Source organism: Hippoglossus stenolepis, chromosome 18 (genome assembly GCF_022539355.2).
Source record: "Hippoglossus stenolepis isolate QCI-W04-F060 chromosome 18, HSTE1.2, whole genome shotgun sequence".
In the NCBI taxonomy this organism is placed as follows: domain Eukaryota; kingdom Metazoa; phylum Chordata; class Actinopteri; order Pleuronectiformes; family Pleuronectidae; genus Hippoglossus; species Hippoglossus stenolepis.
The window spans coordinates 14,639,742-14,665,906 of NC_061500.1; the positions used below are offsets into that span (position 1 = coordinate 14,639,742).

Sequence of the window (26,165 nt, forward strand, 5' to 3'; positions counted from 1 at the left end):
ACACACACACACACACACACTTCTCTCTCTCCCTTTGCTGATTCAACTTATACACACAGAGAATGGAGTAGATGGCTGAGGAGAGGGTGAAGTAAAAAGGTATTTCCACTGTAAGTTGTCACTTTCTATTATCCTTCATGGGCACAAACATGGCCTGAGATGAGGTGGGGTTTTCACTCCTCTTTGACCACTGCACTATTTATTTGTGCAGCCAGTGCAATAAAATACCACAACGGGCATGTAAAGCAGCTCAGTCTGGGCATTAAATATATCATATTTACATAAATATATCTTTTGTGTACACTCATCTCCATATAAGTGCATGTTTTTTTTAAGGAGTTTTTATGGGCTTTATTTGATAGGACAGAGAGAGAGAGTTCTGGTGGGGAAAGGGGGGCAGAGAGAATGGGTGATGACATGCAGCAAAGGGCTGCAGGCTGGAATCGAACCCGGGCCGCTGCAGAGGTGTACAGCCTCATGGGGCGGCATATACCTCACCCGGTAGAGCTGCCACCCCATTAATGTATGTTTTAATATTTTCAATTGTATACATGTAATTACACAACAAGATACAAAGTATCCGCTAATAGAAAGCCCATAATGTCCCCTGAGCCACGGTGGCATCTATGCCGCACTGTGTGTACCGTTTCATTGCAGAGTTGTTGTTGACGAGTGACGGTGAAAGGGGACGGGGACACTGAGTGGCAGGTTCTGTCAAATTTAGCCAGCTGTCCGGGATCCAGACGTACGCTCGCCTGAGGCTCAGACCCACTTATTTCTGTGCTCGTCGAGATGACAACAGCCTTGTAGCTCAGGATCCACAGATCACATCTCTCTGCTGGAGCAGACTTGAGCTGCTCAGTCATAATTCTAACTGAATTTGTTATGAGGGAGGTGACCTGAACTGTACAGGCAACATATGTGCTGTGCAAAAAAGCGATGAGCAATATGCTGAGTCCTCACATACTGCATCTTTCCATATATGTGGATGGTCACCACAACAACGTATTTTTATAGAAGTCCAACTTTGGTTGTCCTTCCATTGATATTCTGTAAAAAATCACATCATCTGTGTGTAGGACAGGTCGAATCGCTGAGGTGTAGCACTGAGGTGTAAAGGCGTGTGTACACGTACAGAAAGCAGTGGCACAAAGCTAACATGTTGTCATGAGGGTCTCTCCCCCAGGTGTTGTGACATTGATGGGTAATTTGTCATGCTGCTGCCGTGATCCTAACTGTTTATGACAGGTGTCAGATCACGTTTATATTCTTTCTGAAGGCTTCATCTCAACTATTTAATCGTCCACTTCTTTCTGCAGTACTGAGGTGCAGCCGGGTCCTTGGCGCCACGTCCTCTCTCATTACTTTGAGTTATAAACTAAAAGAACTGGAAGGAGGGTGGAGAACTATCTTGGTTTACCCTCCCTGATGGCAACCTGACAGGGGGCAAGTTGTTTTTTGATCTTTTTTGAAAACAGCTTTCCTTCTAAGAAGTTTGTTAACAGCTAATTTACACTATCAAATATGTTTTGAAGGAATTGCAATTTTTCCTGAGAATGATATTTAGCAAATGTAACAATGACAAAAAAAAAGGTCCTGAATGTATCGGGAAAAGACAGGTATTAAAAACTGGATGAAAAAGTCACCCTGCCTCCCATGCACTGTTATAAATGTCCCTAGGATTTGGGGTTTAGTTTAGCTAAATTTAAAATAGGAAATGCTGGACAGCAGTTGTGTTTCCTCATAAGCATATCTGCCCAACATAGATAAAACGTGGTTAGTTATGCATTCTGGTTGAGATCGGAAACCATAAAAGCCAGAAGAAAAAAAAACACCATAACATAAAAAGTACACATGGACACAACAAAGCTTTTGAGGTCTTTGGTCAAACCTTACTTTCATTGGACATGTCTCAAGATTAAGCTCTTAAATGACCCATTTTGAAAGTTTCAGTAAGGTCGCTGATAAAGCGTAATGACTTTGCATAGAGGGCACATTGTTAAGTGTCTCTTACCTGCCTCCCACAGAGAAATCGGAGATGGCATAGAAGTATGAGCGTAACACTTTAGCGTCCTTGAAGAACTCGTCTCCAAAGGTGTTAATCCTGTCCAAAGAGATGAGCAGGTCAGTGGCGGTCACCCATTCCTGGGAAAAAATAAAAGAGAAAGGACCAAGAGGGTGAGAGGGATGTTAGAAACACCTTTTGATGTTGTCCACTTAAAAAAAATAAATGGAATGAAAGCGAACCAGAGGGGGGCAGTGTATCGGCTAGTGCCACTCTTGGAGACACAAGGACGCAGACGGTAAGAAGGAACGAGAAGAACAGAAGCTGGGCGTTAGAGAAAAGAGACCAGAGATCCAAAGGATTTGTGAGAGACGTTGGCTGAGGGAAGAAAATAATAATTTGGAATGGAGAGTTGGTGGATCAAGGAAAGGAGACAGGGGTTATGGTGTAATGGCAGGAGAGCGAGCAGATGTAATGGTGGGATAATGAGTGTGGTGTGGTAAATGGAGTTGATGTCAGGAAAACGGGAGAAAGAAGAAGGGATAAATGGAGACAAAAGCCAAAATATGAAAAACAAACATGAGAAAAAAGACAACACCGCAGCATTACTTCAGTATAATGGATAGCACTTGGCAAAGCTCCCTTGCCCGAGATGATTCAAGCTCCTGTTTGAACCCACTGCAAAAGGTAAAGACTGGATGAAGAGTGGGAGAAGAAAGTAAAGAGGGATAACGCAAACGGAGGAAAAGCAAACGGGAAGTGCAGTAGTGGGTGGAAGATAAAAGTGAGGCCAGGTAAAGGGAGAAAATGACATGAGGAATCTCTTACCTGTGAAGCAACTTTAAAACAAATAGCTGGAGAGAAACTTTCTGTCAGATTCTTGGCTGGCTTGGGACTCTGTGGCAGGTCTGAAAAAGCTTGTAATGCTGTACGTTTTGAAGCGTCTCCCAGAGGTGCCTTTGAAGTGTGGCAATGGGGAGAGAAGGCGATCTAAGCGGATGGGCCTCAGACTAAAAACATGTGTGATGAGTTCATTCATTCATGTTTTTTCTCAGGAGCCACACTTTGTCTGTGGTAGTGCTTAAGCCTATCATATAACACCTGTCAGGTAGGACTGGCTTTTGCCTATATTAGCCAATCCATATATAAACATTGTCATCTTTTGGAAAGTGTTACACTTATTGCACACTATATCAAGGCTTAGCTCTAGACCACGGAATCCATGCATCCATGGACTTATGCAATTAAAAAACACCAAGAAACTTTCATAGATTATCCATCTCTGTACATTGATTTCTATACAGCAGAGAATGGAACAGAAAACGGTGGCTGTCTAGAAAATATGAAGTGCATCGAAAACCAGTTGAATTCACAGTATTTATTGTTAATAGACCAAAAAGCACGGAAATAACTGATATACTCAAATGCCCTATCATAATCTGTATGGTCCCTGGGGACCACGGATCAAATGTAATGACATTTTCATTCATTTGTGTCACAACGACAACCGTGTAAAATAATTCTGTTTTACCCTTTATTCAGCAAGTAAGGCATATGGCTTAATTGGTCGGTCGCAAGAAAAAGATGACACCGCTGAGCCCTCTGAGGCTCTCTTCATAGGTACCCACCATGATCTCTCACTGCTTAAAATAGCTTTAGCAGCAGTGCAGTAAAGTTTAGAGCGGAGTTATCTTGAAAAGAGGTGCTTCTTGGGGCCTTCTTTCCTTCCCTTTTCCAACGAGAGGTTCTTGGGATTCAGACCACCTGTGTGGTCTGTGTGCCTGCAAGAGATATAGTGCTGTGGCATCAAGAGGTCACAGCCCCTTATTGGAACATCTGGTGTCAATCTGTTACGCATGTCTTCCTGATTAGGTTAACCCTCACATGGACGGTGGCAGAAAGGCTACTGGAATTCGGTGCCACCTGCAGGTTATACTTTTCGTAAGAGGTTATAGGAAGAATTTTTTAAAATGGAAAATATAAATAAGTAGGGCTGCGTTCAGACCTGATGAAAATGTGGCAAAATGTCTATTTAATTGTAAACAGTCCTCAACAAGCAGTTGAGGACGCTGTCGTGATACACAAGGTTGGTAGAAGACATGCATTTAAATAAGTGTTGCAACACATAGCACATGGTAATTATATAGACAAGGCCTGCATTACAATGTTGAAACGCTTCAAATAAGATGAGAATGTTGAAATATATAAAATAAGTTAAGATTAAATAACTATTAGCTTATTATATTAAATACCTTCCAAGCAGTGGCTGCCACACTTGTACAGAACATTAGAATCCATTTTGTGCACGGTCTTTTAAATATGGCAGCACTTATATACATGTACATGTCGCTGCTGAATGGATCATAGCCACTGAATGAAAGAAAACGTACCTTGAAGCCTGTTGGTCACCGTTGCAAGCAAGCAGTGTTATTAAACCTGGAAACTGTGGCAAAATGGTGCAAAACATTTCTAAATTGAACATGTCCTAGGTCTTTGTATGGAGATAAGATGTTTTTCTTTTACAAGGTAAACTTGTGTCTATCTTTCAACAAAAACTTTGCCAGTTTTGCTGCTGTAAGTCATCCCACCTTTTTTTTTCTTGAAATTGCCCCTTCACTTTACCTCATCTTTATTTTCTTCTCTCTCCCTTTGCCAGCCTTACGCTCTCCCTCTGGCTGAAGTGCACTTCAGGATTTCCAGACAGTCGTGTGCCTTGGCAGCCCATTCAAAGCTATAGAGCTGCTATTTTGTAGTAACCGTAACTACAGTGTTGCAGAATTGAGTGCAGTTGGCTGGCGCGCTGTTGTTCCGGCTCTTGCTTATCGACTTTGCCCCTGCTTGACATGGCTCCACTGGCTAATGGGGTTTGGACAACAGTGAAGGACCCTGATGCACTGCTGTTGCCAGGGAAAACAGATGCTCATTCTTCATTTTGTGTTACGCTACCTGGACATGACAAGAGTTTCTCCCATGGTTTATGAGAGGGGCTGTGCAGTTTGAGATGTGAAGCAAAGTAAAAATGAGGGGCAGCAAGTTTGACAAAATTGAAAAACAAATTATGCTTTAGCTTCCCGGTGAGGAAAGTGGTCAGAACAAAGAAAGAGAAAGCACAAGAAATTACTCAACAGCAAAATGCTCACTATCCATACTTCGACATTTCTACATCTAATATATCTCTCCTGAAATTCAGTGAGATGAGAATAATCGCTGCCTTCAAAGGGGTTTTGTTTATTGTGTCCACAAATAGAGTCCATATGAACGCCCTCTGAGTGTAGTATTCACAACCTCGCACCTCTGAATTGTCTAAAAGCTTTGAGATGTGACGTGTTTGCTTGAGACTTCGTCTTTGTAATTCAGTAGTACATATAAGGAAAATAATAATATTCCCAAAAGCCTCATCATTATCTTAGGCCTTTGTATTTCCTACATCACCTTACGCAAATGCTAGCTTGCTACATTTTTAACCTCTGCCACATCCATATTGTGGAAGACAATGGGGAAGAGGACAGTGATGTGGACTGGTTTTATACAGTATAAATTGTGTAGTACCCAGTTAAAGCATGTTCAATTTTGTCTATGTCAAGTAATAGATATTATTCATGACTGAAGTTTGCCCCTAAAGCGCAAAGAGGAGCTAACTAAAGACTAAAACGCTGTGGTGAAAGTATGATGAGGTACGGCTCCTGTGTGAATAGAGGGTCGACCGACAACACATTGAATGTTAACAAGACATAATTGATGCTGGAATCCTTTCTGTTTAGTTAAACAGCCAACCTCTTTGAGGTTGTACTTGCACAGCAGCGCTTTGGGCTAAATTCAAACATCCTGACCCCCCCATTTTCTCCCTCTCTCCCCCATTTCTGTCCTTCTAACCCAACCAGAGGCAGATGGCCGCCCACCCTGAGTCTCGTTCTGTTTCAGGTTAATTCCTGTTAAAGAGGAAGTTCCTGTTTTTTTTTCTCTACTGTCACTAAACACTTGCTGATTATGAGAACTATTGGTTTCAACCTAACTATGTAAAGTTCCTTAAGATGAATGTATGTTGTGGTTTGGTGCTTTACAAATAAAATCGAATTAAACTGAAATAATTTGGATTCAATGTATAGCAGCGTATAAAACCTATTGTTGCCATCTGAGTTGGTCCTAAACCATGACCAGATGATGACAGCACTCGATGAAAACTCAGAATCGCCTTGGTCCTTGGTGTAAGTGGGAGACAAAAGTCTGCAACAAGATTCTTGGCAACCAATTGAGTACATGTTGAGACGTTTCACCTTGAGCCGAAACCAAAAGTCAAGTGATCACAAAGATCAATAAGACTCTTGTCTGAATAAATTTCACAGTAATTGACCCAAAAGTTGTAGGGAGATTTTAGTCGGGGCCAAAATAATGGATTGACAGAATGACATTGATGTCTCAAGAGCCTCGCTGCTAGCTAGTGGTTAAGAAATACAAGCAGACATAGCCTTTGAAAAAACAAATAAAGAAGAAAGTCGAATATGCCAAAAGTCAACACTGTCAATTTTTGGACTGTCCAAGTGGAATGGCTTTATGCAAATCGTTGGTATTCACAAAGGTGCCTTTCTGGTTTTGATGACAGACAGACTCTGGGACAAACAATTTACAACAAGAGAACTGTGTCTCTACTCTTTTAAGGTCATATTTATTAAAGTGTTGGATTAGATCCACTAATGAAAAATTATTCATTTGTGTAACAATTAGTGAATCTGTGTACCGCTCCTCTTTTTTATTAATTGTTGCTTTTATGTGCTCTTAGGTCTTTTGCTTAGCTAGACAAACTTCCTTTATTCCATTTCGGAAATGTGATCAAGCCTCAACTTATTGCACCAATTTATAACAAGTAAAGGGCATAGTGGACATGACCTGCCCTTTTGTTAAATTATTAAATAAATGATTAGCATATAGTGATGATCACAGTGTAAATGCATGCGTTTCACGCCTCTGTACTAATGAGGGGACATTCTGGACGCTGGTGGTGCATCGCTATTGTTTCCAACGGCTCAGCTTTCATGCCTTAACACACTCATAGATGATGAAATGATTTAAATGCATTGTTAGCATTTCAGGATTCGTCCACGCCATTAAAGGAAATACTCTCTTCCATTTATCATAAGAGTATGAGACCATTATCGTATGGAAGAGTTATTAGTTATGCTTGGGAGAGCATTGCTAATTGTGTAAGGAAAAGCAGACATAGTTCCAAATATCACTTACTCCACTGAAAGGAAGCAGTTTCTTAGGGTTAATTAGTAGTCAGCCCATTACTTATTATTTGTGCAAACCGCAGCAAAAGCTTAATTAACTTTGATTCTCGCTCCCTTGGAATTTGGGCTCACAATCCTACAATGATGCTGACTTAGGTATAGGCTGAGGCGTTGAGGGTGGCAGTGAGCCAGTCCTTCGCCGAAGACAAGAACGGTCTCACGAGCAAATTGGCAGCTTCACACGTATACGTCACCTCGCGCGCAGCAACGTTTTGGAGGAATCAAACGGTGTTTTAGAGGTCACCTCTGCTCCGGGCCGTTGTAAACCTTCACCCTCACCTTTAAAATCTATCTTGTCTCTCGCTCCCCCTGCCTGGCTCCTTCCCCTCTCCCCTCTCCGTCTCACTGTGTTTTCCTGAACTCTGAAGCCCCTGGCTGCGGGCGGTGACAGGAAAGAGAGCCATGTGCCTCATTCCAAAGTTATTAACTTTTTAATATAATTGCTTAAGTTCACTGTGCCCTCAATATATATTTTCCCCCCTTTTACTCATTGTCATTCAATGCTGGAGCTCCAATTTGCCACACAGATTTCTAGAGAGAGAGAGAGAGAGTGTGTGTGAAAGAAAGAGGGAGGGAGGGAGAGGATGGACTGGTGGCAGGGGAGACAGACAAACTGTTTTAATGGATGGCTGAACAAATTAAATTTGAATTCATACAGCAGCTTTCATCTCCTTCCTGATTATTGAAAAAAAAAAAGAGAGAAAGCTTTACAAACTTGACAACAGACCTCCCTTTGAAGTAAGCCATTACTTCGGTGAGAACATCTAAATGCCACCTTACGAGATTGTTTATTCCAAATCAAATCATTTACCAATGAAAACACGACACATAAGATTACTAGAGTAACACAGACCCCTTTGTGCAGATGATTTACAGCACACATGACAGACAGACTCACCTGCAGATTTAAGTGTCACCCGTTGTCTTTTTTCTTTTTTTTTTTTAGCGCAATTTTGCTTTGACCTCTCAAAATGACAAGGAGATATATTTTAAAAGCAGCGGATGATGCGCGTGAAGTCTCTATATTGAAACGACGCACTCCTCCGACTGAGGCACAAGCGGCAAATCTGCAAAGGGATTAAAATGCTAATAAAACAGGCAGGATGCAATTCCTGTTTTAAGCCTCATGAAATATGCATAGCTCGGTATGAGCCATATGCAGAGGAAATGGCACACTGACATGCCACAGAGAGGGAACAGGGATCATTTTATGCTCTGTTGACAATCTGTATGTAAAGAGTAGGCTTTTAACCCCTGACACAAATGCCCAATCTTTGCCTCCCAGCAAGGAAAAGCCAACTGAAATGTGAATTCAGAGGATAAAATATTCCTTCTGTGATCCGTCCGCATTATTATCTGTCACTAAAGCAATTTGAAAACATGTGTTTCTTAGAGGAGGGGCATTTTTTTTACATAATGTACTGTATGTGCAACTAGACATCAAAACTATTCATTGGTGCTGATGTTGAATTTAAAATGCCTTCCTTGTCTATGGTCCTCTAAACAGGTCAAAATAAAACCCACACCGACAGTCAGATAGTCTAAATATGTTCGGCTACAGCCTCGTATGTACCTCCAGGCTTGGTTTTACTGCATTAGCTGGATCAGTGCTCATAGAAATGTAATATTATTACAGACAATTGAAAGAAAAAAAACAACCAGGAGAAAGAGCTTGGGGTGTTTACTCTGATTACATCAACTTTATGAAAAACACATTCCGGCTCAGCAATGTTTTTTTTCTCAAATTCAGAGATTAAAGCCTGTTTTATTGATGTGTTTTCATAGAGGAGCATCCCTGATCACTGTTACTTCACTGAAAATGTTTCGGCTTCTCCGCCATTGTGCGAGAGCTCTCGTAGGTTTGCTTTCTGAGGAATGAAAAGAGTTCAATCCAAGTCCTCTTACTGCGGGGTATTAGAGTTCTCCAGCTCCTTTACCTCAGTTCCACATGAGAAAAGGTCAGCTCGTAACAATGGCAATGTATGAGCACGTGTCATGTGGCCATCGTGAGGCGTGTGGCGCACTGAAAGTAGAAAAGTCATAAAGGTGATAAAATGTGACACGTGTGCTCCATTTATTACCCTCATCCCATATAAGCCATACAAAAACCTCCCAGTCAGACAATATCAAATGCATATTGCGATATAATCATATTCATACAGACGAGGTTTGGCTTAATGAAGAGGTATGTGAAGATGACTGACTTCTTCAGGGAGTGTGAGTGCTGCCAAAGTGCTATTTAGCAAAATTGCCAGACCCATCTCGAGATGACAGCAGATGTGCATTTGATATGTGGACGAACAGACTGGGATTCACAAAGCTCTTTTGAGACTGAGACATGATTAAAGTATCATGATGTCTTTTCTTGGAGTTATGTTATTCAAAAAACACATTTCACACAAAGGCTTTTGGTGCTTAAATTATTTAAGACATTAAATCAGCCTCAAAGAGAAAGGAATTCACTTCTGCATCATTACCTGACGTCGGATAGAGCACAAAATCAGGAAGCTACAATAGCTCAGCTTTGCCTGTGTCTTACATTGAAAGGTTTTGAATTCCTTCTACAAGAAAGAAGTCAGTTTGTTCAGTTTTACCTTGAGCCACTGCAGCCACAACATGCCACAGGGACTTGTGCTTGAACCCTTCCAGATCTGCATATACTTTACATTAAGTGACCCTCCAACACAGCTGACAAAGTACAGACTCCATATGTATGCTGCTGATACCGTTCTCTACTACTCAGCAAAAATGACAGACAGATGTCAGCAAGTGCAAGCACAGGATGTGGACACTGCAGGTTTGTAGTTAATGAAATGTCTAAACCTCAAAAACCAGACTTTATATATGCTCTTTTAACTTTTTAGGAACTTTGAAGCACCAGAGAAGCCTCAACAATTCGTCATGGGATTAACATCTGTGGGCTTCTTGTTTACATGCTCAGGTCTGATCCTTGCCAACAGTGGAAGCTAGATAAGACCATGGTCATTAAACATTTAGTTGCAGGTTTGGATGCAATACAGTAAAGGTTCACAGGAAAGTCCCCCTCCACATCCTCATCCTCCCTGTATACAATCCCCTCCACCTTCCTAAGAGTTAGACCAGGTTCAGTGAGTGATCAACAGAGATTCTCGTCTGAAGATAAGCCACAGTGTACAAACCCTGACAAAGTTCACAGACAGTGTCCTTTACAGATCACTGCATCAAACTGCCTCCCACACCTGGATAGATGGAACCGTGCAGGGGGCTTCTACCACCAGCACTAATGGTCACACGTTGGCAAAAAAAGGTCTGGAAAGCACCATTTATTAAGTATTGATTTAGTACTGGTATCTGAACAAAACCCCAAATGATACCCAACCCTAGTCACCACGCTTTCCCATACAAAATTTTAATCTGGACACCAAAACATGTTAATCATCAATGATAATCATTAATAAGATTAACATGTCTTATTATTTGTCATATGTTGTATGTACCCGGGAAGATTCCTTGAAAATTAGCGTTTCTAAACAAACAGAAGGGGGATGAGAGATTTAATGAAAGAAATGGTGAAATTGATCCACCTTTTTATTCTAATGGGAGAACAGATCACAGTAAATTATGGGCCTTCTCATCTCGTTGTTTAAGAGGAAGGCTGAGAGGGAGCGGTGGAGTGAGGGAGAGAGGGTGTTTGGCAGGTCTGTTGAGAGATTTGCAGCCCAATCTATGTATTCTTGGCTTATATTGATCCCCGCAGCTTGATAATCACTGGGTCGATGACATCCAAAGCATACTGAAATACAGCCAGGAGCGCCATTAGTAGCCTGCTTTTAATGTAACTAAGGCCAGTCACACGTCCATAGACAGACTTTGTGTCTTTACATGACCTCAACGTGACAATTAAATGAGACATTACAATATTCCTGGGTATTTAGGGATATTTAAAATCGAAAGATCTGCCGATTGAGCTGGACGATATCTGGACATTCAGCATGGGAGGATGCCACCACTCATGAGGCCGCTTTGCACAAAAATGTTTGAAGGCATTTATTTAAAACTTTTTTCTTTTACTTCCACCAAGGAGGATATGTTTTAATTGCCCTTTCACTCAGAAAGAAACTACTAAATCTATTTCCTTAGTACTTGGTGGATGGGACATGGGTCAAGGAAGAACCTACTAAATTTTGGTGCAGCTATGTTAAGCTATTGATCACTTTCTTTCACAAAAAATCGGGCATATTTAATGGACTGATGTGTACTACTTGGTATTGATCCAAATACAAATCCGGGTTTATTTAATGGCTCAGAGTGTATCCCTCCAAGGCCCATTTTTCATTTTAAACAGGGCTTATTTATTGATCAGGTGTTTACATATTTTAAATTAAAAATGTCGAGTGCAGATTACTAAAAGTCTTTGGCTGCATCCTGTGTGAACCATGAATGTCTGGATGTCTCTCCAATTGTTGATGACATATTCCAAAGTGGTGGCAACAGTGTGACGATATTTGCCATCTGCAGAACGACTGCGTGGTTAAAAATAGACACTAAATCAGTGTCATGATCGTTTCATGGCATGTTCACACATCAACGAGGTGCTTTTTTTGTACGAATTCACTTAACACGGAATGGATTTTTAGATACCACCGTTTAATTAACAGATCAAGACGCATACAACTAAAAATAGCCTTCTCTTGTGGCTCAAATCAACAAACAAGTGAATATAAGCAGTGAGATAACTTTGGTTAAACTCAAGTTAAGGTTAATTTTGCTCAAACAATATCTTTTTTCGGGTTTTTTTCCTTCCATGATTTGCAAGAGGATCCATGTCATTAGAGATTAAGGCAAGTGTCCACCCTGAAGTCTGCTCTTCTTCTTATTACGCTATTGACTCAACCTGCTTCTCGCCATGCCTCCCCTAACAAAATTTCCTTAATTCCTTAATCCCACATAATCTTTCTGTAGTGAGAAAAAAACTGCTCTGTAAACCCAGGGAGCATGTGTTTCCGACTACAAAACACTGCTCACTTCGCAAAACTCCAGCAGAACCAGGGGTCGATCCAGTACGTCGTGACAAACCCGAGACTTCTGCTTGCCATTGTCCCAGCCTGCCAGATTCCACATTTATATAACAGAGAGATAGAGGGGACGGAGTGGCACAGTGGCAGAGGGCGAGTGTGAAGGGATTAATCAGAAAAGAACAGTTTAATAATCTCTAAACGGGAGAAAAGCTCCGCAGTTAGAACTTTTTCCTGTAAGCACTTTAAAACTGCTCTCAAGCAAAAAGTAAAATGTAGAACTAGCAGAGCAGGAGGTGAAGCAAAGTAATACACACTGAGCAGGAAGAAAAGGGATGAATCAGGGAATAATGGGGTGGATGAGAGAAGATCCAAGTGGAAACTTTCAGAGAGTGTGTGTGTGTGTGAGTGGCTATTGCTAAGCCACATAAATATATATTTTTTTCCCTTTAATTCACACTTATTTTAATTCACTCTCTTTGTTGTCCTTGCAAGACAGATAGAGCAGAATCTCTGGACTTGAAGCTCAGGAGGCAAATCCAGTCCAGCGCGCAGATTCCTCTTTCATGCGGCTGCATGTCGTCTTACTGACAGCAGCCTGCCACACAATGTGCCCAGCCCATAGCGGCGCTGAAGCTAATCCAATAGTGCACTTTATTTCTATTTTCACATGCTGCAGATGCACGGGGACCGCGCGTATAGCAGAGACGAGGAGGAAATGTCTTTATCCTGCTGCTCAGCGCGGCTTAGCATATGCTTGAGAGCTGATGTGGCTTCACCACTTCTGTCTTCCCTCCATCCTTCCCCTGTTTAAAAATGGGATCGCTCTTGAGGAAGGCTGCCTCGTTCTACTCTGTCGGAGGTTGAAGATATGTCACCCACTCTCAGCGCCGTGCCTGGTGAGTGAGAGGTGTGGGTGGGGGTTATGACGAGACAGCATCCGGCACACCAGGCATGTGTGTGTGTGTGTAAGGGTGGGAGGGGTTAAGGCATTTGTGCAGACAGAGGTACCATATGTAGCCTCAAGGACTTGTCAGCTGCATCACACTGTTTACCCTTTAAAACAATAATTAAAAGGAGCTTTAATAGTGTAAATGTAACACGATGAGGGTGTCACAATATATCCTCATCTTTTACAAGCGGTTAGAATCAGCTGATATACGCTTTATGCCTACAAATATAAAGTAAATGTTTGAAGATTTAACCTCCATTTATTATAATATAACTTCACGTTTTTTAATCTTACCTAAATATAGCTGCTTTTATTTACAAATTAAATATATTTTGGGGGGAACGGATGAAACATTACTGGAAAGCAGCAGCGTTGGTGAACGAAAAGCCAATTCTCTGCTAGAGTCAGGCTTCAGCAGTTTCTCTTTTTCAGAGATTTGAGACACGACGTGTTTCACAGACCAGTTTCAGGAGAGAGCTGGGGAGGAGAAATATCGGTATTTTGCGTTTTCTATAGACAAATTGTCTTTAAATTGATTTATAACAGTCTTATTCAATAAACAGGAAATACACTGGGAGGCTGAGCGATGAACATTCTCCAAAAAATTCCCTCATTCTTATAGTGAAGAAAGATGTCTTTTTTTCCTATAGGGCTGGGAGCTGGTTTCGGTTATGCAGGCTTGCACTGCAGATCCTCCACACATCCTCCAAAAGACATCCTTACGCTTCGTATTTAATGATGTGGAGGAGGACAGCTTCCCTTATAGAGGTGGCACTCTTGCATTTCCAGACATACCTCTACAATACATGTGAGGAGAAAGGTCAGCTAGAGGAAGGTGTTATCATTATTATTGTCTTAAGGAGCGTTTAGCTCATGGCAGGACTGGGGCATGACTGTGGACGGATCAACACAACACAAACCTCCCTCTGATATAATGGGAGATTACTGTAAAAGATGTAATGTAGGAGTTTTTGTTGTTGCTGGTTGCCCACATCCTGCGGTGGAGGAAGTTGCGCGACTATGAAATGATGGATACAATTCTGAATGAGGTTTGTTCATCAGGTCACTCCATGCTGGGGTCATTTATGTGGGGTCACAGACTTGTATTATTATTGCCTTTAGCTCATCTGTGATTGATGGCGTTTTTGATTGATTATGTTGTACCTATATATTATATAATCTCTTGTGTTACAGCCCTGTGCTTTGTATGAGCACCATATTACCCTAACCACTGCAGGGTTTGTGTGGTACGCAAACTCCAAACATAGCCCTGATTGCCACTACATTTTCCACTCATTATACTTGGCAAAACAAATTAGTAGAATTAACACACAATCATTCTCCTACAGCTTTGGCAGATCCTAAGAAAATGCGACATCAGCAATGGCCAAATGATTGGTATATATTTTGGCTTGAGACTGAAAACCAGAGGAAACCAGACGTCCCTTTGCACGATCATAAATTTATATCCTGATCCGCTATTTCTGCAAAGATATGCACACGTTTCATCTGCTCAGAAATGGGGATATTTCTTATGATTAATTCATTCAGCAACATGATGTATCTTCCTGCAGTGGATGGATCTGTGGGATCCCTGCTCTAATACCCTCACTTATTTAATTTGTCACGACAAGATTCCATTTACTGTACATTTGGTCCATTACAAGTCGCTGCAAGCAATGAGGCAACCTGGAAATACATTTTTTTCCCTCATGGCAGATACTGTATATATACACACACAAACACACACACACACACACACACACACACACACACAGGGCAGTGCGATGCTCAATAATTAATAAGGAGTCGCCAAAGATTTTTCAGCAGATGAGGAGCACATCCGTGGACAAATGCATGCATGCACACTCAGAGCCCTGTCAAAGGAAAAGGAGTGGCTGCATTAAGGGCTTTATTTACATTTTTAGTCTTGCTTTACTGCGCCCGTCCCTCCCAGACTCGCCCTCGAGAGGCTGCCATTAATTCGGCACAGCCCTCTCAAGACTTCATCAATGTTAATCAGAGCTAAACATAACATTAGATTCAGCCGCCTTGAAAAAAAGGCTCAGAGGCATGCATATCTGTGCGGCAACATTATGTTTGTTTGTGTCAAAATGCTGGGGAGTGGAGAGGAGGGGGGTTCCATGAGCCACACGCGAGCTTTTTGACCAGGAGCATTATAGGCAGTTATTACCTACCTAGGTTATACAGCAGTGAAATAATGTGCAATTAATGTTTGTGACGAGATCAGCCCCTAAGTCTAGAGATTAATAATAACTATTCCTTTAGATAAAACTTGTTCACACTGTCAAACTGAGACACATTCACCCACAAGTTGAGGGGAAAACACAGAGAGAGTTTGAATTGTAACACAAACAAAAGAAGTTATTTTTGTCCAGGTTCTATCTATACATGTCTTTATTTTAAGCAATTATATTTTCAATTTGTACGACAGATTGTAAGTTAGTTCTTTCTGCAAAATCAATGGAGTGGTGTTGATTAATATATGTGGAAAGAAAATCATGTTTTCTCAAATACATAGGAAGATGCTGCCTCACCTGTAACACCACGCTTTGGTCAAAGTTGTACGCGCTGGGTCGTCCCTCCAGGGTGGAGAAAGCCACGTTTCCTCCACTGAGCGGGGAGATGTCGCTGAACTCGTCCGTGCATAAAGCGGTCCTCTCGTCATCTCCTGGGCGAATGAAGCCCTTGGCGTCCTTCCGGTAGGTCTTCCCACAGGATCCGCTGTAGTATTGGTAAGGCAGCCAGGGCCCGTTCTCCTCCGTGCGCTTGTAGATGGCGAAGCTCTCCGGCCGACTGGTGTAGAATTTCAATCGCAAGTAGGTTATCTCAAAGGACTTGCCTGTGGAGAACACACACGATAAGATTTGAATGGAGTCGCCGAAAGAATAACTGTATAAAATACATTCATTGTAGTCTCCAGTTAGATCAAGGCTGGTTATGTAAGAGACTAATTCTGTAGGGTGATAGTTTAAGGCCCTGGAGCAAACGGAAAAAAAAACAGACATAATTGCATTATAGAACCAAGGAAAACAATGGGGGACAGGCTTAATTTCCCATGCCTCGGAGCAGGGTAAAAGAATGTCATTCCTGTAGGAGTCGCAGAATCCCCAGGATTATTTTCTTATTATCCAGATCATAATGAACCACAGAAGTGAAACATAGGTCAAAGGGAAAGAAACAAAAAAGTACTTTGTCTTATATTAGCTTGAACATATAAAAGGCCAATGAGTGCAAAATCCCAAAGGGAAAAAGCGCAGAATCGTTGGGACACGGCCTGATGCAACATTTGAGGTGTGATACGAAAGCAGCCGATGTGATCAACAGAAAATTGGTTATTCAAAAATGCAAAATGCTGACAGCCAGGAGGGTTGAATATGTCCTTGACTGAATGATACAGCTCAGGTGTTGGCAGTTCACAGGCACAAGGAGAATCTTAGAAGAAGAGAAGCAAGACTGTTTCATAGATCTGCATTTCCCCCTTAAAACGGTGATTTGACTTTAATCTGTGAAAAGGGGAAAATTGGTTTCACTTTCAAAATGGGTCCGTTCGTTTGGAGGGATCTCGACCAAATGAGGAGATATAACCGGATTTCCATTTGGGCCTGTGATAAGGGATTCAGCAGATCAGACTGCGTTGCTCTGTAATTGGTGTTGCATCGTAACAGAAGAAAAAATCTGCAAAGTACTTTTTTAAGGTGGAGGCACGTGTCTCTCAGGTCGACCCTGTGTCATGAAAATGATATTTCTGTACAACTTAAATGCAACAACTATATTTTGCAGGAATTGTCATTATTGGCTGGATTATGTATTTTTTGAATGAATGAATAGATTTATTAACAACCAAATAAAGGGAATTGACAATCTAAGTGAATAGTAACCCAGTCATTAAATTACAATTCCTTTGCTGAGTTTTAATGTAATTGTAATTCTAGACAGGATTGTCCAGGTACATTTTAATTTAAATGAGAGGGGAAATGCATTTTTGCATATTTCACAGTCAGAGGACTTGAATTAATGGGATGTTGTTGTTTTTTTTGTCTTTAAAATGCTTCCAAATGTGAGAGTCCCTATTTTGGTTTTGAAAGAACATTGACATATTCTTCCTCCCCCACTCGCAGTTACACTTCCCGAGCGCAAACACACGCATTCTGAATTTGCCAAGTGTTGTGCAACTCGAGGAGGGGATTAAGTGAGCAGACACGAACTGAAGCCATATTGAGACCAGAGTCAGAGGTAACATGCAGAAACTCTCCTAACAGGCGTCTTCTTCGCTGCACTCTTGGGGATTTCTCTCTACATCATTAGATACTAAGTCTCAGTCACTGTGCATTTCCATGCAGGGATGACATCCTCGGGTACAGCCGTAATGACATCTGTTGCTTTCCCCCTGCCAAGTCAGAAACGGTCGACTCTGTCTCTCGTCTCTGCAGCAAACTCTAATGGTATCCTCCCTTATAAGAGCCCAAAGATCATTTAGCTTTCATTTACTCCCTGCGTGAGGTGAGCTCAGCCCCGCTGAGACGGAAGCAAAAGAAACATAAAAGAGACAGAAGATGAAACATTTGTTGAATATCCCCCTGTGATGAGCTGCAGACTAATTGCAAAGGATATTTGTATGTTTTTTTATGCACAATTGTAAATGAACCGTGATCCAGTGTCTTTCAGGAGTGATACGGATTATATGGGCACGGCAGACAGGTTTCTTAGCTGTTAGATTTTAACAAAGCAAAAGTAACTGATTGCAGAAATCCATTTGGACATGTGCTCTGTTCACTATTCAGTATTTCTCACAGAATTTGTTAAATTCCAGTCAATGTACACAAACTAAAGAGTGAAAGGTGAGTTCAGAACTGCATTGCATGCCACAACTGCAGCTAAGAATATGAGGTCTGACTGTCTGTGTGGATGGTACAGACTTTATGGGCCATTGTGCTGACACGCAGTAGCTCGCTATAGCAACAACGCGAGAGAGCATGTGACAAGTAACGCAGCAAATAGAGCTGAAGTCTCCAACTTGTGTTATTATGAGAAGTGTGAAAAATGTTTGGTTCATTATGAAACTGACGGGACAAATATGGCAGTCTAGATAATCAATGGAAAACACTAATATTCCATGAATTCAACAACTGATTCTCCAGTTTAGGATTCTGCATCCTGAGGGAAGCTTCAGTGAATTTTGAAGAAGCTGGTGAATAGCTCTGTGTGCAGCAGTCGGTCTTTACTGCAGGTCACTTTTACAGTTTTCGGAAATCAAACTGCTGCAACCAGCATTTCCACGGGCCAAGCAAACGGCCCGTTACTAACAGGCATGTTGAGAACGGGCACTGCAAACTATTCTCCCCTCAGTTTGGACATCTCACTTTGACCCGGAGACCAAGCTTGAGGTCTTGGAGGACTGAAAAATGTAAGACAAGTTAGGAAACCCAGTAAAAACAGCCTCGTGTGACTTTACAGGGCTGAGCCAGAACTTTGTGACCTCACATGTCAATCCAAAGCCGTTGGTTAGTGCCCAGACACAGTAATTGAAGGACTGTTTGGACGTAGAACACTTTAAGAGTCGGGGGTTGCAGGAGAACAGCGTCTGGCCTGTTTCTGAGTCACTCGTGTCAGCTCGACACAGCTGCTCTCCTCTTCCCATGCCGAGGCAGGCTTAGAATAAACTTGCTACAAGTACTGTAGACTCAATATTTACAATGTGTTTACTTCGAGCTGGGAATTATTTTTGTTTTGTGATCAGCAAATACACAGATGAGTGGATTTATCCTCTCTAACCTCGCAACGTCTCAAAGTTTTAAAAAATGAATTCTCCCTCAAAGAGCCGTGTGTCTCGTACGCACACCAGTGATCGGACTGTGAGCGCGGCACGCCGACTGTGGCAGGACTTTTATCATTGTTTTACATCGGAGACAGGATGTTGCTTCTCTTTGACGGCGCTCAATTAGAACCAGCTGTAGACATCAATGTGCGCTGGTTGAATGTGTGTGTGTGTGTGTGTGTTTTATCTCTCACCAAGTCTTTGTGGGAAAACCCTGACCCCAATTCCTCACCAGCAAACCACCCTGCATTTCTTCCCCCCCCCTCCCTTCACTCCTTCTTCCTCATTATGTTTTGTTTACTCCCCTCGAAGAAGCCCCGACTCCCCGTCTTGTTTCTCCTCTTCCACAGACCCACGCTGACCTGGCTGCAATATGTGTCCCCACATCCTAGTGCTGTGTTTATCATCCCAGGATTTGCCTGTCTCCCCCTTCACAGGGACTTTGTTGTGTTTGGAGAGGCAAAGGAAAACATTAATGCCCCCCCCCACCGACAACCCAGATGGATCAGAGAGCTTTCGAGTGGACCACAAAGACGCCACACATACAACATTTAGGGGTTTTTCGGTTACATAAAATCGTAGGTTATGAAAACATAATCATCCTTATTTTTAGAATGCCGAGCGCAGGTAGGATAATCCAGAGGAATAGAAAAACATGTCTGGGGAGGAAGTGCGGAAAAGGGCAAAGGTCAATTCAGTCTGAGTGAGACTGACTTGTGGGTGTTTGGTATTTCTGAAGAACAACAAACCCTCCAGACGATGCAAGAAAAAGAAGAAAAAAACTCCTCTGCGGCGGCGCCACTCGCAACTTTCTCCTGGAGAAAAAGAGCTGTGGCCAAAGATTATGAACAACAGAGCCTCAGAAACACTGCCAGACATCAGGTCGCTATTGGAAATCGATATTCTGCGTTTGACAGCAGCACTTCCTGCTTCCAGAGCACGTGACACAACAGTCCGTCAACATTCAAAGCTCTGACATTTCCAACTTCTGTCGTCATTTTGTCCCTGTCTCTCGTTGCTTTGAAGCAGAGCTTTTTGATGGGGAGCGCCCACTCTCCACCTACTGAGAGGGGGAGGGAGGAGATCTGACCTGTCAAGAAAATTTCTAGTTTTGAGCAAGAGCTGCCTTCACACACACACACACACACACACACACACACACACACACACACACACACACACACACACACACACACACACACACACACACACACACACACACACACAGTACTGAGCAAAGTTTTTAGGTACTAAAGCTGTTGAAATGGTTGCACCACCATCAGGACATCTCAGTTCAGTTCAGTTTAATTATACTGTGACTCATAATGCACATTATCTGAATGTGCTTTGAAGAGTAAGGCTAAGATCTAACAATATGAGCAATCATTTCCACCACGAGCAAGCACCCGGTGTCAGTTAAAAGGGAAAAAAAAGCTGATCACCACAGATTCATTCTGTGGCATGACAACAACAAACCAGAAACACAAAATCAGAGTCGTAAATGTATTCAGATGTGAACTCTGGACAATTGGGTCAGAATATCCTCCTGACTTTGCCTTTCAGGAGGTCATCCGAGTCAGACGCGTTAACAACAACAGGACAATGTCTGGAGCATTCGGGGGGGGGGTGGCCACAGAGCATGAAGGAGGCAAAACATTCAATTCTGCTGCATCATCATGCAAGTTTGTTTACAGCACATCAACACCCATCTTGGCCCCAAAGCTCTTGAATCTCGTCGTCTTTCCAAGTCGACATCTCCTGCGTGTATGGCACTTCTCTTTCATACTGAGATATTTGTATTCTATATGACACTCCCACTCGCTCACTGTGAATTCTCCGGACATTGTCCTACAGTATTCCCACATGGATACCTTAGAGTTGTTACTATGGGGCCGGCAAAATGTCCAGAGCAACTGATATTTGCGTTCTCACATACAGCCCCTCCAGAACATTTCAGTTAGATGTCCCGAGTTCAGTGCATGTGTGAAAGCAGCAATGGAGAACAATCTTTACTGACGACAAGAACAATGAGGCCTGCGAAGGATGGTCTGGTCCCCACAGACCTGTAAACCCTCCACACTGTGGAGTCCTGATGCATTCACATAGGGTCAGAATCATTAAAAAAGTTCATGAGTAGGAAGATTTATGCACGCCACCTTAACAACAACAAAAAAATTGGCAATAATCGATATTTTTTACAATAACACACTGCTTTTAGCATGTAGCATCGTTTAGCAGCATGTAGCATCGTTTAGCAGCATAAACAGAGCTGTCCCCCTTCAAGAGCTGGTGGAGACTGAACAGAGCAACACGCAGCTCCGACTTACATCTGTCAGAAGACACGAATAGTGACGTAGTTCGTAACACCAGTGACCACAGGTGAGTGTTTGCTAACAAGTTCTCCATGTTGACAAAATGTTCAGGTGGGGTGTTTACAGCTCGTTCGTGCTGGCCCCCTAGCGGCTAAAAACAGCTACTGCAGGTTATAACACCAACTCTTTTAACAATTCACCTGAATTATTATCCAACTTATAAACAAGATGGGAAACAGTTCGATCTACGGGTGATGGGGCCCGTGTGCACTGGAAGTTTGAGCAAAGAAGATCAATTTATCAATGCATTAGTGATCGGGTTGACTAGACCACTATCAACTGATCAGCTGGGATGGATTAGCTCTGCTCTAACAAGTAGATTTTCACACGTTAACATGATCACTGTACTTTAATCTTTGAAAAAGACAAAGTCGAGCAGCACTTGTTGCCTGTGTAGGTTCATGTGTTGTGAGTTTGCTTGATTGGAAACAATCTGCCTCACACACACACACACACACACACACACACACACACACACACACACACACACTTGGTTTTCATACATTCTCCTATGTGTTGCTTGCAGAACCAGATCGGAGCTCTGTGAATATAAGCAAACACAAGACAGGGTAAACAGCAAGGGGATTGCTTTTTCCAGGCCTCCGTATACAGACCGAGAACAAATTCAATTTATTAAAATGTACTTTTTCCAAAAACTATTAATTAAATTTAGTTCGATAATAAAGGAGGGGCGAGAGCAATTGTTTTATTACGGGGCCCCAAATTGGTGTGAATAGCCTCGTCGATATAAAACCCTCTGTTACAAACACACACACACACATATTGAAACATATGCACCAAAACACAGCTGAAGAAATAAATGGAAGTGGGAAAGGTAATTTCATAGAAAGATTTGTATTAATTCTTTGTAACATTAATCGCCACAATTTAATTTAGTTAAAGTGACAAATGTGCTCTGTTACTTATTTCAGCAGTTTTCCGCAGCATGGTAATGGGATAATGATGCTAATGGCTCAGGCTGCGCTCATAAAAATTTGTAAAAAATGAGCAATGTCTTCAAATGCAAATATGTGTGCAGTGCACAAAAAAGTGAGGCGAATGCATTTCCTCAAAGGAAAAGAGTGGGTGAAGGAGGAAATCCTTAAGGTTGTTGCGCTGGCATCCAAATAATGCAGTGTTATAAAAAGGGATGCATGGTTATATACTGGCTGTCAAGTGAAGTTCAAGTGTTTGAACTGGTAGGTTTCTCATTTTACCACAAATAAACCAAACATCCAAACATTTACCTTGTGTGATCTTAAGAGCCAGGTGGCACAGGGGTGATGTTTGCAGGCTGATGCTGATAGCGATATTGGATAGCAAAAGATTCTTGCTATATCGGCCGATATATTCAAAACTGCTACTATTCGTAAGACGCTTTATGTAATTTAAGTTTTATATTTTACAGTTTATCCATGAACTTAGTAGCATTGATAGATATATATTGAACCGAAACAATTTTTCAGATAAAATATAATAGTAAATGCGTCTTTTCTGCATTGTTTGTTCAGTAAAATAAAAGTTTTGATATCGGCACATATCAGCAAACATAAACGCCGATACTTATATATCTGTAAAAAGCTCATATCGGCTTATATTATTGGTATTCTGTATTACTCTGGTCTGCTTAGGTTTTTTCTGCAGCTGTGATTGGCTACAGCCACCCTTGAAACCCTTAAAGGATAAGCTGCATAGATAAATGGACGGATCTTAACAGCTTTAACATGGAAGAGTTGATGCAAATGTTTTACTTGCATATATTTGACTTGTTCAAGCTTTTCAAGGGCTATTTCTCTGTAGCTGTACTTTTTTCTCTTTTGGTTACAATTGACTTTGGCATGAGCTGTAATAACTACAGATGATTGACTACATTTTAAAAGCTCCAAACACTGAATTTAGCTTGAAATGTAATGTGTGTAAAAGTTCTGTGACAACTTTCATTGAAGTGAATGGAACATGAGCATGATTTCAAGTGAGAGCCGACCTGCTTTCCAATTCCTGGCTTTACGAAAACAAAAATTAAATTCACCACCCTGAAAAGCAATTGTAGTTTTTGAATTCCAAATTTGTGACAAACAGTTGGAGCCTCTTTTCTCTTTGCAATGACTAATCCCTGCAGGTTATCATCTGTTTACGACCGGAGATATTTAGCAGCTCCTGTTTCTTTCTCAGGCAGATGTAGTAAAACCTTATGATTCATGAAATGAGAACAATGAATTGAGCTTGTAGTAAAAGATTAGTGTGGAATCTGTACTGTGATATGATGTGAGATGTTGATTTCAAGCTAAAATGATGAGGTATAGGTTGAATTTATGGCTGTGGCCTATTCGCGAAAGGTTTCTGTGTGTGGTGACTTTATTCCAGTCACGTTAGGGCCCAAATCGTACCTTTTAAAAAAGCCTCTTGAGATTAAATTGTATTTTCCAGACAGATTTGGATGGTTTCATCATCAATACTCTATTTGGGCTGAATGAAATTAAACGTGGGCCTTCACTCAGTGTTTCTTCTTTATCCACTTTAAATCTATATACATTCTCAGACATGCCCTTGTGGCTATGCACGCACACATAATCCTTGTCTGGGCCAGGGAGATTTCTTTTTTCTTTTTTCTTTTATGAAGACAGCTCAGAGCTGCGAGTGAATAATACCCATAATGTGTTGTTAAGGACATCTGCTTTGTATTAAAGGTTTCCCCATCAATACTCCTGCAGTGCATGAAACAATGAAGTCCGACACACGGCAAATAAAAATGAAAAACTGATGACACTCAAATGCAGCTACCTTGGAAACCGTTTGCTTTGAGTCGACATTAATATTCTATTCCTGGACACAGAAAGTGATGTGCACATCAAACGCTCCCAGGCACTTTGAAATAAAGCAGGACATTATATGTTATATTATATAAAGAAACCACCATGGAACCCTGAGCAAAAACATATTAGTGCGAGATACACATCGATCTAAAGTGCAAGTTGAGGTTTCTGGGGGGGGTCAGACCAAGCGAGGGATGCTCTTACCCAGGTGGAGGGTGAGGTTGACAGAATGTGGGTGCTGGATCCCATAGAACATGGACTGGCTCTGCCACCACGTAGGCTCCTCGTTCCTGTGGAAGTCCGTCAGGAGGCTGGAGTTGTGGCTCAGCTCCGGGTCCGATGCGTCGCAGCGGTGGCAGGAGCGCGTCGAGCCGGTCTGCATGCAGTAGTCCTCAGGTGGGGAGCCGCACACGTTGGACGCCTCCACGGTGTGATTGAAGGCGACGTTCTCGAACTTGGGCAGGCAGCGGCTGGGCAGGCCGTCCTCATCGTAGCAGGAGTCCATTGCGGCCCAGACAAGGAGGTGGCAGTGTAGGTGAAGGGAGAGCAGGAGGGCCGGGAGAAGAGGTCTCGCAGCAGAGGATGTATCCATGTCTGTGAACACTTAAAAATCCCATTCACACTTCACACAGACACTCTCACGCACTTTGACACAGAGATGTGGAGACATAAAGGCCCAGATTTGACAGAAATACTCCAACGACAGAGAGAATAAATCCAGTCTGCAGAGAGCTTTGTTCCTCTACTCTGCCTGCACGTCCTGCCTCTTGTTAAGTGTCCAACATGTGTTCTCCCTATGTGCACTGGAATGAAGTTGGTGCAGGAACTCACCAGGAGCAGCATGACATGAGACAGAGGCGGGACTGGGAGGGGCGGGGGTTGGTTGGTTTGGAGGGTCCCAAAAAAATGAAAAAAACTCCAAAACTTCTCCACCTGCTGGTCAACCCAAGCACCGCACCAGCTTTGGATGTAAAGCAGACGTGGGTGAAGTAATCTCATTTGACGAGGAGAAACACACAGTGTAACACAGTTTAACACCTTTTAAACGATGCAGTCGTCAGGCCGTTACACCTCTGGGGCATTCAGGTAGCGAATGCCAAAGCACCTGCCTTCGCAGTTTATAAGAACACTATTCACACAATATCATGGATATGGTGGTAAATGTACTTGGCAGTTGGCCCCACAGCGGGACATTCAGGTAGATGCTGACTGTGGTGATTCCCAGTGGAGATGAGAGGTAGAATAGTTCAGCAGGATAATAACAGAAAGAGATGTCATCTATAAGGAGGGTTTTTGACCTAAAGGGACCATTTATTTAGAAAAGGTCTGCTTGGCTCTTTAATTCTCGCAGAGTGCTTGTGGTTTTATGTGTTTGATTATACCTATCAATGATTTAAAGGTGGCATATTGAATAGATTAGAATAGAAAGCCTTTGAAGTCGTGTTACAAAAGACGGCAGTACAATGTAATTTGAAGTGCTACTTCTGAAATACAATTTTAAACTCTGACAAAAGACACAAACCAATTCATACACAACCAATAAATAGGGGACTAATGAATATTTAAAAATGGAAGAGTGCCTGGGTATTGCACTTATGTTTTTATTGAATACATGTTGACATATTTATAAATGACTATGACAAATAATTGTAAGTCATCGTAGTCCCTACTATAGCCAGCAAAACTGACTTTTTTGTTGGAATCATATTTTCACACAGATTGTAACTGAATGTGGTTCACTGGAAATGAACATGTGGAATTAGGGATGCAAATATTCACAACTATGACACATCAGATTACATATTAGCTGGTGTGGTCGCATCAATAGTCCCAACAGTTTATTGTGAGGGTTGTAGAATGAAACATGACCAATGCATATCTGCACTCGTGGTACATGCCGGATTT

At 42.0% G+C, this 26,165-nt stretch overlaps 1 protein-coding gene across 1 annotated transcript in view; it reads right to left on the reverse strand.

Annotated features, from left to right (window-relative positions):
- The window catches only part of lamc3 (laminin, gamma 3), a 99,165-nt gene extending 74,077 nt beyond the window's left edge, over positions 1-25,088 (reverse strand). Inside the window, exons 1-3 of the mRNA XM_035141640.2 lie at positions 24,465-25,088; positions 15,795-16,099; positions 2,015-2,145 (exon numbers count right to left, since the gene is read on the reverse strand). Coding sequence (XP_034997531.2) covers positions 2,015-2,145; positions 15,795-16,099; positions 24,465-24,852 — 824 coding nt within the window. The 5' untranslated portion in view covers positions 24,853-25,088. The remainder of the gene's footprint in view (positions 1-2,014; positions 2,146-15,794; positions 16,100-24,464) is intronic.
- Between the last annotated feature and the right edge of the window lie 1,077 nt (positions 25,089-26,165).